The sequence below is a fragment of the Pollicipes pollicipes genome, unplaced genomic scaffold (assembly GCF_011947565.3).
Source record: "Pollicipes pollicipes isolate AB1234 unplaced genomic scaffold, Ppol_2.1 Scaffold_7253;HRSCAF=8739_pilon_pilon_pilon, whole genome shotgun sequence".
Classification (NCBI taxonomy): Eukaryota; Metazoa; Arthropoda; class Thecostraca; order Pollicipedomorpha; family Pollicipedidae; genus Pollicipes; species Pollicipes pollicipes.
Window position 1 is genome coordinate 32,314 of NW_023597048.1, and position 10,281 is coordinate 42,594.

At 55.5% G+C, this 10,281-nt stretch overlaps 1 protein-coding gene and 2 non-coding genes across 3 annotated transcripts; all 3 read right to left on the minus strand.

The window, feature by feature from the left end:
- Positions 1–639: 639 nt before the first annotated feature.
- TRNAY-GUA (transfer RNA tyrosine (anticodon GUA)) lies at positions 640–727 on the minus strand. Its single transcript is given in 2 exon segments — positions 640–675; positions 691–727. It is a non-coding gene; the product is annotated as a tRNA-Tyr (tRNA).
- A 1,204-nt stretch (positions 728–1,931) lies between these two features.
- Positions 1,932–2,019, minus strand: TRNAY-GUA (transfer RNA tyrosine (anticodon GUA)). Its single transcript is given in 2 exon segments — positions 1,932–1,967; positions 1,983–2,019. It is a non-coding gene; the product is annotated as a tRNA-Tyr (tRNA).
- Positions 2,020–3,263: 1,244 nt separating this feature from the next.
- LOC119110915 (uncharacterized) lies at positions 3,264–8,000 on the minus strand. Its single transcript, XM_037234790.1, has 6 exons — positions 7,938–8,000; positions 7,512–7,599; positions 6,067–6,225; positions 5,471–5,598; positions 3,852–4,738; positions 3,264–3,337 (listed from the first exon to the last, which is right to left on the minus strand). Exons 1-6 carry the CDS (start codon positions 7,943–7,945, stop codon positions 3,264–3,266), a joined length of 1,344 nt encoding a protein of 447 aa, XP_037090685.1. The 5' UTR covers positions 7,946–8,000.
- Positions 8,001–10,281: the final 2,281 nt, after the last annotated feature.

Consider the following 10,281-nt stretch of genomic DNA (forward strand, 5'->3'; position numbering starts at 1 on the left):
ATGTATGTATGTATGCATGTATTTTTGTATGCATGTATGTATGCATGTGTGTATGTATGTAAGTGTGTATGCATGTATGTGTGTATGTATGCATGTATGTATGTATGTATATATGTATCTATGTATGTATACATGTATGTATGTATGTATGTATGTATGTATGTATGTATGTATGCATGTATGTATGCAAACACCAGGCGGCAAACCTCAGGACCAATAAAAAACTGACGACAACCGGATAACTTACTGTCTAAGCCCGTGTATACATGCTAGCGCAGAAGACGAGAACGACGGTCGAAAAAATATGTTCTCCGTACCGCTAACATTGTCCGAATCACTAACCAAAACTCTTGACATTTCCTGATCTCATACAGTTTTATAATAGCAATATCTATAAGTTATGTACAGAAGTGCTTTTGGCTGCGCACAACGGCGTTACACCCTAGACCCAGCTTAGGCTTCGGCCACGTGATTCGCAGCTGATGGTGGTTTGGCTTTCACCTCGCGTTTACACAGCACGAATTCCCTGACTTCGGCTCACATTTCGCCCGTGCATGTTTCGAAGCCCCGTCTTGGGATTCGGATTCGTGTCTTCGCCAGAGCGACACCATACATTTACATCGACACCAAGACGAAAAGTCCTCCGGGCCGGATTTGAACCAGCGACCTATGGATGCCTGCGCTCTTCCTCTACAGTCCACCGCTCTACCAACTGAGCTACCAGAGGCTGACAGCACTACGTACAGACTGTCGGAGGGACGGCCAGTGGGTTCGGCGGGGTGGGGTTGGGTGGAGTAGGGTGCGGGGAGGCCGAGGGTAACCTGGAGGTCGGGTAACCCCCACCTTCCCCGTCTCAGTCGCGTAGCCAGCGGCTGAGATTCGTACAGGAACACTGTACCTCAGTCAGGACACTTGTTTTCCTGCCCCTCCTGGCAGGAGAACAGCGTGCCAGCGGCCGTATTCGGTGGAGGACCGGCGGGGACAAATACTGAGGTGCACTGCTTCGACACCAGGTCGGAAGAAGAACCGTGTCTGGTACTGGAGCCAGGCGGAAGAGCTTGTGCTGAGCCCTGAGGGGGGGGGGGGGGCGGTATCCGACCGGCGGCTAAATAAGGGTCACGCACGGAAACTGTCACAGAACATCTTAGGTCGGGGTGGTCGAAACATCTAATTCATGGCACCTGTTCCTCTTTTGTCGCCTGTCGTCTGTCGCTTGCCTCCAAGGTCGCACACGCCACTGTTCAAGAGAACATGACTATATATCAGACGCCGACCAGAGCTGTCCTCGGGCGTTGACCAGCCGTTGACCCCCAGCCATGTGCGCCGGCGGGCTCGGGGCCCGGCGGCGGAACATAAGGTACCGAGCCGGACAAGTCGACTATGGAATTTGTGCCGAGATACACGACAGAATGTGGGGATTGGAGGTGAAAATTCTGCCGCTAGATATACAACATGTTGGGCAAGCCAAACAATGACTTACGCCTGGCATCACAGAGCGTGAGCATAGGACCTGTTTGTTAACGCACTGGAATTAAAAGGCTGGGATCGAATACAAAATCCCCTGTCACATGACATGTTGGTCGGCAAATTTTCAACAACTGGGACGCTCCACCAGTCACTTAGCAGTTTTATATATTAAGTGCATCCATCGAATGAACAAAGCAAGTGCACAGATGTTGCCATAAATTTGCAGGCCACGACCACACGGCTCCAATACATATTGCGAGAGTTGACCGACCAGAGGCGATCTAAAACAAAGACGGACAAAAAGTCGATTTCTGGTGTTTTTTTTACGATTTTAAGGTGAGCGGTCCAAGAGATGGGGATTGGCCCTCCCGCCATACCCAGAAATTCGACCCATGAACTTTGTAACAGGATCCCATGCCACTGGTTCAAATAGAACAGTCACAACGTATCTACATCACAAAACGTCCTCCGGGCCGGATTTGAACCAGCGACCTATGGATGTCTGCCTCATTCCACTACAGTCCACCGCTCTACCAACTGAGCTACCAGAGGGCCCGAGCCATCCTGGCATTCGTCGGGCGTTGGACCGGTGCACCAGGAGGCGACTTAACCCTCTGATACCTGAAGGTCACAATCGGCATGTTTACGTTGTGGCAACTTCCAGGTGTCCCTATACAGTATAGTCATACCTGCAGCCGGTCACAGTTGCGTGACGTGACGCCTGATATTATTATCAATGTAGCATGCATCAAAGTCCATGAAAGTGTAACGTGGTGGAGAAGACGAGGTAAAGTAGCGAGTGCGGTGCACGATACCCCTGTTAACAGAGCGCATGACACGCACACCGGCAGGCCTCATTTGCGATTGTCACGCATGTCACGCCACGTCAGGCATGCACGCATGACTGGCAAGTCAACAACCGGAAAACGACCACTCACGCCAACGTTCCATTATCTGTTCAGGTGTCGTCCCCGGGCCGAGACGCGAGGGATCAAAGGACCCAAAGCCACCAAGGTCCATTGGGTCCGGAACCGGTGCTGACTCATCGTCACCAGTCATCCCCTCGTTCTTCCCACCGTCGCCCACCCGGCCTGAACAAACCGCGCTCCTCCTCACGCTGCACTCGTTCCAAGGACGACAGACGTAGCACCCATCCTCTGCCGCGCCAGACCGCGCCGTTGCGCAGTCGGAACTGCACGTCGGCGCCGGGGAGCAAAACGCGGCGCCGCTGACTCGCCGGGCCGGTCGGCGCCTGGTGGCCGGGCCATTCTCCAGACGCTGTCACATGTGCCGAGTCACCCCGACCGATCAGCCGCGGAGCTCGCCGTCAGAGGCGCCGTCATCGGCCGGCGGGCGCGCGCGCGCCTCCTCCGCCAGCCGAGCGTGGGCCGCGCCTGCCCAGGGCGGCGCGTCAGGCCAGGCCGCGCCGCCCGCCGGCGCCAGTGCGCGCTCAGCATGGCTGCCGCTAGGAGCTCACAGCAGCGGCGGCGGACGAGGCCCGGCGGCCGTGTCTCCGTCCTGGCCATCGCCGCCGTGCTGCTCGCCGGGGCCGACGCGCGGCTCGTTACCACCGGCCGGCCGGTCGCATCGGCATCGACGACCGACACCAGCGTCATCTATCGGACGGTGACGAGTGTGCGCTGCGCGCCGCCGTCGGCAGGGGTGGCCCGGCCCGACATGCGGACGGCACGAGTGCTCGGCGGCGTGAGTGGCCGCAGCAAGGTGCCGGTACTGGTGACCGAGCCAGGCCGGCCGCTTTCATCACGCGCCACCCTGGCGCCGGGCTTCTCGGTCACTTATCGGCCGCGGCCGTCCGTCACATACACCCGGCTCTTCCAGACCGAGGCGCCCGGCGGCACGACGACGCGAACTGCCGGCGCCGACGTCTCAACCAGAGCCCCAGTCAGGGAAGCGGAGGTGTCAGGGGCAGCAGCCGCACAGCTTCTACCTGCCGCCACTACGCGGCAGCACTCCCGACGGTGACACGACGAAGGCGAGCACCGCGTAGAACACGCGCTTAGTTTACCGCCACCGCCGCCACGGGGCAGCACTGCCAACGGCGACCCAACGAGGGACGAGTGTCATAGGACAAGCGGTACTCCGCTTGCCGTCGCCGCCACCCGCGCAGCACCACTGTCCACGGCGGCTCGACGAAGACAAGCGCCGCTGGACAGCCGGCACTCAATTCACCGTCATCGCCGCAATGCGACAGCACGACCCGTGGTCCGCGTCCGCAACCACCGCTTGTGGGTCGCAAGCGGATACAACCGGCCACCGCTGAGCTTCCTACGGCCGCCAACAGGTGACGGCACGGTCAGCAGTCGACGACCGGCAGCGAGCGCCGACCTAACGCCGCCGTTCAGTTTTCCTCCCTCCGCCACTACGAGGCAGCCCTGTTGACGGCTGGCCGACAGCCGTAAACATGGTCCCAATAACGCCCCTCAGTTTCCTTCCGCCGCCACCACGCGGTGGCGCTGTCGAAGGACGACCGGCGGCCGTGAACATGGTCCCAATAATGCCCCTCAGTTTCCTTCCGTCGCCACCACGCGGTGGCGCTGTGAAAGAACGACCGACGGCCGTGCACTTTGTCCCAATATCGCCGCTCGGCTTCCCCACGCCGTCAGTTCGCGAAGGAACAGCCGACGGCCGACCGACGATTGTGGGCATGGTTGGTATGTCGCCGCTAGGTTTCTTTCCCCCTGCTCTCCTCCTGCCGCCGCTACGCGTCAGCACCGTCGGCGGGTGGCCGATAACGGCCGACCGCGGTGCACTGCCTCCGCCGAGGTTCCTCACGTCACCGCCAGGCGGCAACAGTGTCGCCGGCGGGCCACGGCCGGGCGGAGCGGCCGGCTCCGGCTTTGACCCCTTCGAGAACGACGTCGATCCCTTCGAAGACGACGGTTTCCTGTTGTGAGCGTCGAAAACCGCGGCCCTGGCCTCCGCCAGCTCGTACGCCGAAGACGCCGCTGCGCCGAATGAGTCCACCGTCCAGCCCTGTGTTGGACCGTCCGCAACAACCGACTTCCGTCGCGCCGCGATGTCGCGGTCGGTGTGAAGCCGGTCATCCATCGTGGCCGCCCGCGAGCTAGCGACTGAGACAAGTTCGCTCTCCTTCCGCCCCGACCGCCGTCCCTTCAGCGGACCGGCTCCGCCCGCGCGGGAGGCGTGAACGGCACCACGGAGGTGGCCACCTACCTTGAGGTCCTCCTCGGAAATCTCCGAACTGCCCGTCAGCAGGTTCTGCGTCCGCCGGTACACCTTGCGTTTGAACCTGCCGCAGCGGATAACATGGCGGTTAGCTCGAACGCCAGACGCGTCGCTCGGGCGCGGAATCCGAGACTTGCGAACAAGAAGTCGTGGATGCCTGCTACTGGTTGCGGCTGGTTCCTCGTCCGCCTACAACTGGCACGTGATGACGGTGCTGATCGTTATTGCTGTCACGTGTGCAAGTAGGACTGAAATAATCCGGACCAATTCGTGCGCACGCCAGTGAAAAAAATTAGCTGACATGGTCATAGCTGGATTCAAACAACACAACTCGAAAGGTCATGCTACAGGGTACAAGAGCGTGACATGCATGAACTTCGGGCATGACATGTCGTGGAATGTAAAAATAAATAACGTTTGTTTTTCCTTTCCTTGAATAAATGTGTGACTCTTATATTATTTTTTGCATAAGTGTTATGTAAGCCAAAACGCAAAACCACGAATATTGTGCTGCTAACCCTATACAGTTGCTTTCATAAAAATTTGAGACGAGTCTCGTCTAAAGCATGGCAACGGAGTTATTGATAACTAGAATCCGATCACAACTTTAAGAAAACCCAATGCACCATTTTCCACATGAAGCCTACACATGGAATACGGATACTGCAAAGTGGGCCGCTATTTGCCATGTGATGACGGAGTGCCGCAGAGGGACCCTCTGCACAGATTACTGGGTTACACCCGTCTTCAGTAAGCGCGCCCACCAAACAGCGCACGTGAGTGGTCAGTGACTGACTTGTTGAGCCGCTTGGTGCCGGAGATGGTCTCCTGGCGCGAGTACAGCCGGCCTGTGGACGGGTCCGGCGAGCGACCCTCGCGCACCACGAACACGTGCAGGTATACCGAGCCGTTGTTGAGCACCGCCTAGTGGGCAGACGGCACGTGTGAGACGACTACGGTCGCGCGTGCAGGCTACAGCGCAAACCTATATCGGGGATGAAGAGCTGTCCAGACCGCGTTACAGTGTAGGGTTGGCGAAAGAGCGCGCACTAAGGACAACTGTACTGACGTTGCCTAATTAGCAATTGTAGACGCATTATGTAACTGCCAATTAGGACGCAAACAGATAGCAGACGAAAAGCTGCGAAAACTGCAGCTGCGGTATGGGTGGACGAGGGAACTCAATACGAACACTTGTTCAGTCCACCTGCGTGCATTTCGGCAATGTGAAACAGTGCAGCAGTGCGCCCACTCTTGCGTGTTGAGAACTTGGTGACCACCCCCAGCCGTCAGCGACATACTAGCGGCGCCACCCACCCACTAGCGGCACCCGGTCAGCCCCCGCCGCAGTGGGCACAGCGCGCCCGGCCCGGCCCGCGGCGGCCGCGCTACCTCCGAAGGCCGGTAGATGAGCTTGTGGGAGAAGATGCCGTTGCCGTCGGGCCCGCTCGTCCAGTCGCCGTACTGTAGTCCGAGCTGGCGCCAGGCCAGCTGCTCGGGCCGGCTGAAGTCTGGTCCGTCGGCGGACTCGCTCACATACACGTACAGGTCCTGCCGGACACGCAGCGTTACACCCGTGCACACGTGTGTCAGGCGGGGAGCCACGGGCGGACACGTACAGGTCCTGCCGGACACGCAGCGTCACATCCGCGCACACGTGTGTCAGGCGGGGAGCCACGGGCGGACACGTGCGAGGCCTGCCGGGTCGTGCAGACAGACACACACGGAGACGCGTCACGCATCGGAGCCAGGGAGGCCGCAGTATTCACGAACGCGTGCAAATCTAGCCGACAACGGACGTATGGGGCAACACCAGCCAAGCATGTGCACAGGTACCGCCGAGCACCACTGGCGGACATCCCCGCGTGTGCGAGACAGGAACGCCGCACCAGCACGCGTCGCGACCAGACGACAGACAACTGTGACCGGGAGAGGTGTCCCGGTGGAAGTACGGTAACACCCACGCCCTTTCGTGAAACATCACACATCTCCGAGCACAGAGTGGCCATAGTAAGCACGAGGGTGCGCCCGTGCGTCAGGCTTAACCGTGGATTCGGGGGCCATTGAGTCCTCAGGTAAGGATTCTCGGTAGCCCTTCCAGGTCATGGGCCTGCGATCGGGCGCACCAGCGCACTGCTCGTGGCCTCTTCTGCCGCCGATCTCGTCCCCCTCCGTGCGCAGGCACGCCCCGAGATGGAAATGGGAGCCGACGGGCCGGCCGCCGACCGCCCCCGCACTATGCCCGCCAGCACCGCGCAGCGGGCCGCCACCAGGTCACGCAGATGTGAAGTGAAATGGACCCTCTTCAAGCCGGCTGGCATCGGCCAACACACACGCACGCACGCACACACACACACACACACGCACGCACGTAATCTCCCCCCCCCCCCCACACACACACACATGTGATACCCAGCACCTACAGTCAGGGAAGGGGGAGCGCACCGATTGTTTCGGCACATGACGTCTTGCGCACGCGATGAACCTGTAGTTCTACCGTCTCGATGCATCACCGTTTGATCCGGTCTCCAAAACCGGCACCACGGATCCGTGAACTGCCAGCAGCCGCTCTGCGGCCATTGGAGGCAATGCGAAATGCAAAGGCCACGTGCGTTTCCGCTGCGGTCATCAGCGCGGGCCGCTGTGTGCCAGCTCTGCCAAATAACTCCGACTTTCATCGAGACCACCCTGGTTTCATTATTTCAAGTCGCTCAAATTGTGGTTTCCGTACTTTCCGTTCAAAACCCACTCCCTGATAGTTGACTGGTGCCGCCCGCGGCGCGCTGCATTCATGCCGTGGTTAGCAACACAAGAGGTCTTCAGAACACAGCACTCACCATGAACGTTCCATTTTCGAACATGTTGGTGGCGTACACGGGCGCCTGCGGCTTTCCACCGCCCGGCCCGGCCTGCGGGGTGGGGCGCCTGCAACACCAGTCAGTGCTTGGAGACCAGACCACCAGAGAGAACAGGCTAGGAGACCAGCCTTTAAGATGGTAGTGATGCATGTCAGTTCATTTAATAATAAAAAAACTGGAAAACTTTACAGTACTACTGTCATGAAAAAACGCACATTTCATGATGGCAGCGCAATGAGCAAATGCCCAAAGGACAATGAAGTTGTGGACAAGACAGAAAAGACATGGAGTACAGCTGGATGGACAAATATTCAGAAGTAAAGATATGCCATCACTGTCTGGCCAGATCACAGCCCGGCAAAAAGCAGGATTCAGCATTGTATCAGGCCTAGGTATCAGCCACACCTGAACATGGACGATATGAGATAGATGACAAAGGCGCGGAATATGAGGCCCTTGCAGATGGAGAAGAAGACTGCTGCGCCGGCTGCTGTTGCTGCTGCTGCTGCTGACCGTCGGCCGGCTGGCCGCCGCTGGCCACCGGGCCGCTCTCGGGCGCCGCCACCTCTCCCGGCATGGTCACCGCCACCGAGCTGCGCGGGTCAGGTCAAAGGCTGGCAGCAAGCTCCCAGGGCACTGTCTGAAACACAATGGTGCGTGGCACTCATGCTGAGCAGATGGTGTTTCCACTGGCTGCCCAGTACACACTGCTTCAACACACCAGGCTTTGTTTGTGTTGCACCAATTTCATGTTAACAATTGTTATAATAAAAAGAGAATAATCCTGGGAAACATTAAGGTTCCCATAGCAGTGGGGAGGATGCACAAACTTTGAATACATTTAACATACACTTGTTCTTGTAGGCCAGTCACTCCATGCTACATCGAGTTGGGATATCAAACAGGATCATGTGTTTCAATGCCATGAAATCACAGACTGGAGGCAGTTACATTCTTGAGAATGTTAAGAGAGTGGCTGCAGTAATTGTCTATCAATCACTAGCAATAACATTTGAGGATTCAGGGCGCCAAAGGCCTTTGTGACTGAGATGCATGCATGGATCATACCACACACACTAAGGTTTTTCTCATGACAAACTAGGACCTGGTAACAGTAAATGTCTTGCTGAAATGCTGTGTGCAAATCAGCATCATTGATAAGGATAACAATTAGCAGTTGCTGTGACTGGAAACCTAAACAGTTGGGTGTCTGTCTGCATCATTGGCTGGGACCCTGCATGCACACCACCAGTTATGAGTGAATACTTATCCCTCCAAAGCACACTGATGCTTTATGGCCTGCCAGCATAACAGTTGTTTGATGACCTGATGGCTGCCTGAAGGGCTTATGTCCCTCATAGGTCTCTCAGTGTCTCTTATCTGGTATACATGATCCAATGTCCTCAGGTTCACCACATCCATATCATACAATGTCATATGGTACATGTCATGCACCATATGACATTGTACATGATATGATATGATATCTGATGCATCAATGTCATGTAAGCTCATTAGATGATGAAAGCAACACATTTTGTCTTTCATTTTAAATCACAAAGATCATGCCTAATGGAAATGACTATTCAACTTTTGCAGCACAATAAATAAAAAGACATGTTTGAATGGTAGGGCATTGTTGAAGTACAGCCTGCTTGGCCATTTAATCCTTTTGATTGCTTTTCCAATTCAACAAAGGTATCTGTAGCTCTGTTAGCAGATGCTCAGGTGGGTGGGAGGGGGGGGCAAATTGACTCCCCAAAGGTTTTTTCCAGAATGGTTTCTGAATGGCGAGGCATGGCCGCGCCAAATTTCGCACAGCTGTAGACAACTGAATAGTGGATTGTTTCACAAAAAATTTACTTGTACCTTGTAAGGTTGCTGATCTATGGCAGGTCAAAATCAGGCCATGGTTTCAGCAAAGGCAAGTTCAAGGGAATCCTTCAATCTGATCCAACAACAGAGTGTTAGACAAAGCCATACATCTCTGAGATGCTTTCTTAGGTAACACAACAGTTGAATAAACAGATTACATTGACCTAAGGTCAGGTATGAAGGTCACACCAAGGACAAAGCCAACATGTTTTGTTACTCTAGGGCTTGCTGTATGGGATAGTTGCTGGTGCTCATTTCTAACTTGTTGATAGCAGGAACTGCATTATACATCTTCCATGGACTTCTAAGGGGTCAGAAAAGGTCACTGACCTAAAGTGACCCAGGTCAACATTTTGTTTTGGGAACATGCTGCCTGGCATTATCTTTGCCACTTGGTCAAATGCAAAACTCAAAACAATCTTGTATTGTATTCTTGTATTATTTTCATCTCATTGACCTTCAAAAGGTCAAGCAATGTCACCCACCTTAAATAGGTATGTGAGCTTTGGCTTAGAAATGGTTATCTAGGTTCTGGGGGCAATTTAGAGACAAGCCTGGAACTTGACCTAGTTTGACCTCTTTAGACCAAAAGGGACTTTTTAGACCTCGGAACCTGAAACATTGACCTAAGTGATTTCACATACAGGTTAACACAGCCTGTAAATTTGGTGTCTCTAGCTTTCTTAGTCCCCAAGATCTCTGGGGGGGGGGGTCAAATTGACCCCCACCCAAGCAAAGGGTATCTAGCCGACTACCCACGCTCGTGTTAAAGCATTCAAGTTATTTGTCTTTCTGGCTTTGTGGCCATTAAGGTGCCCATATCAGAGAGCACACATGCTAAAGATAACAAAGTCTTGAGTACTTAGTGACAAAT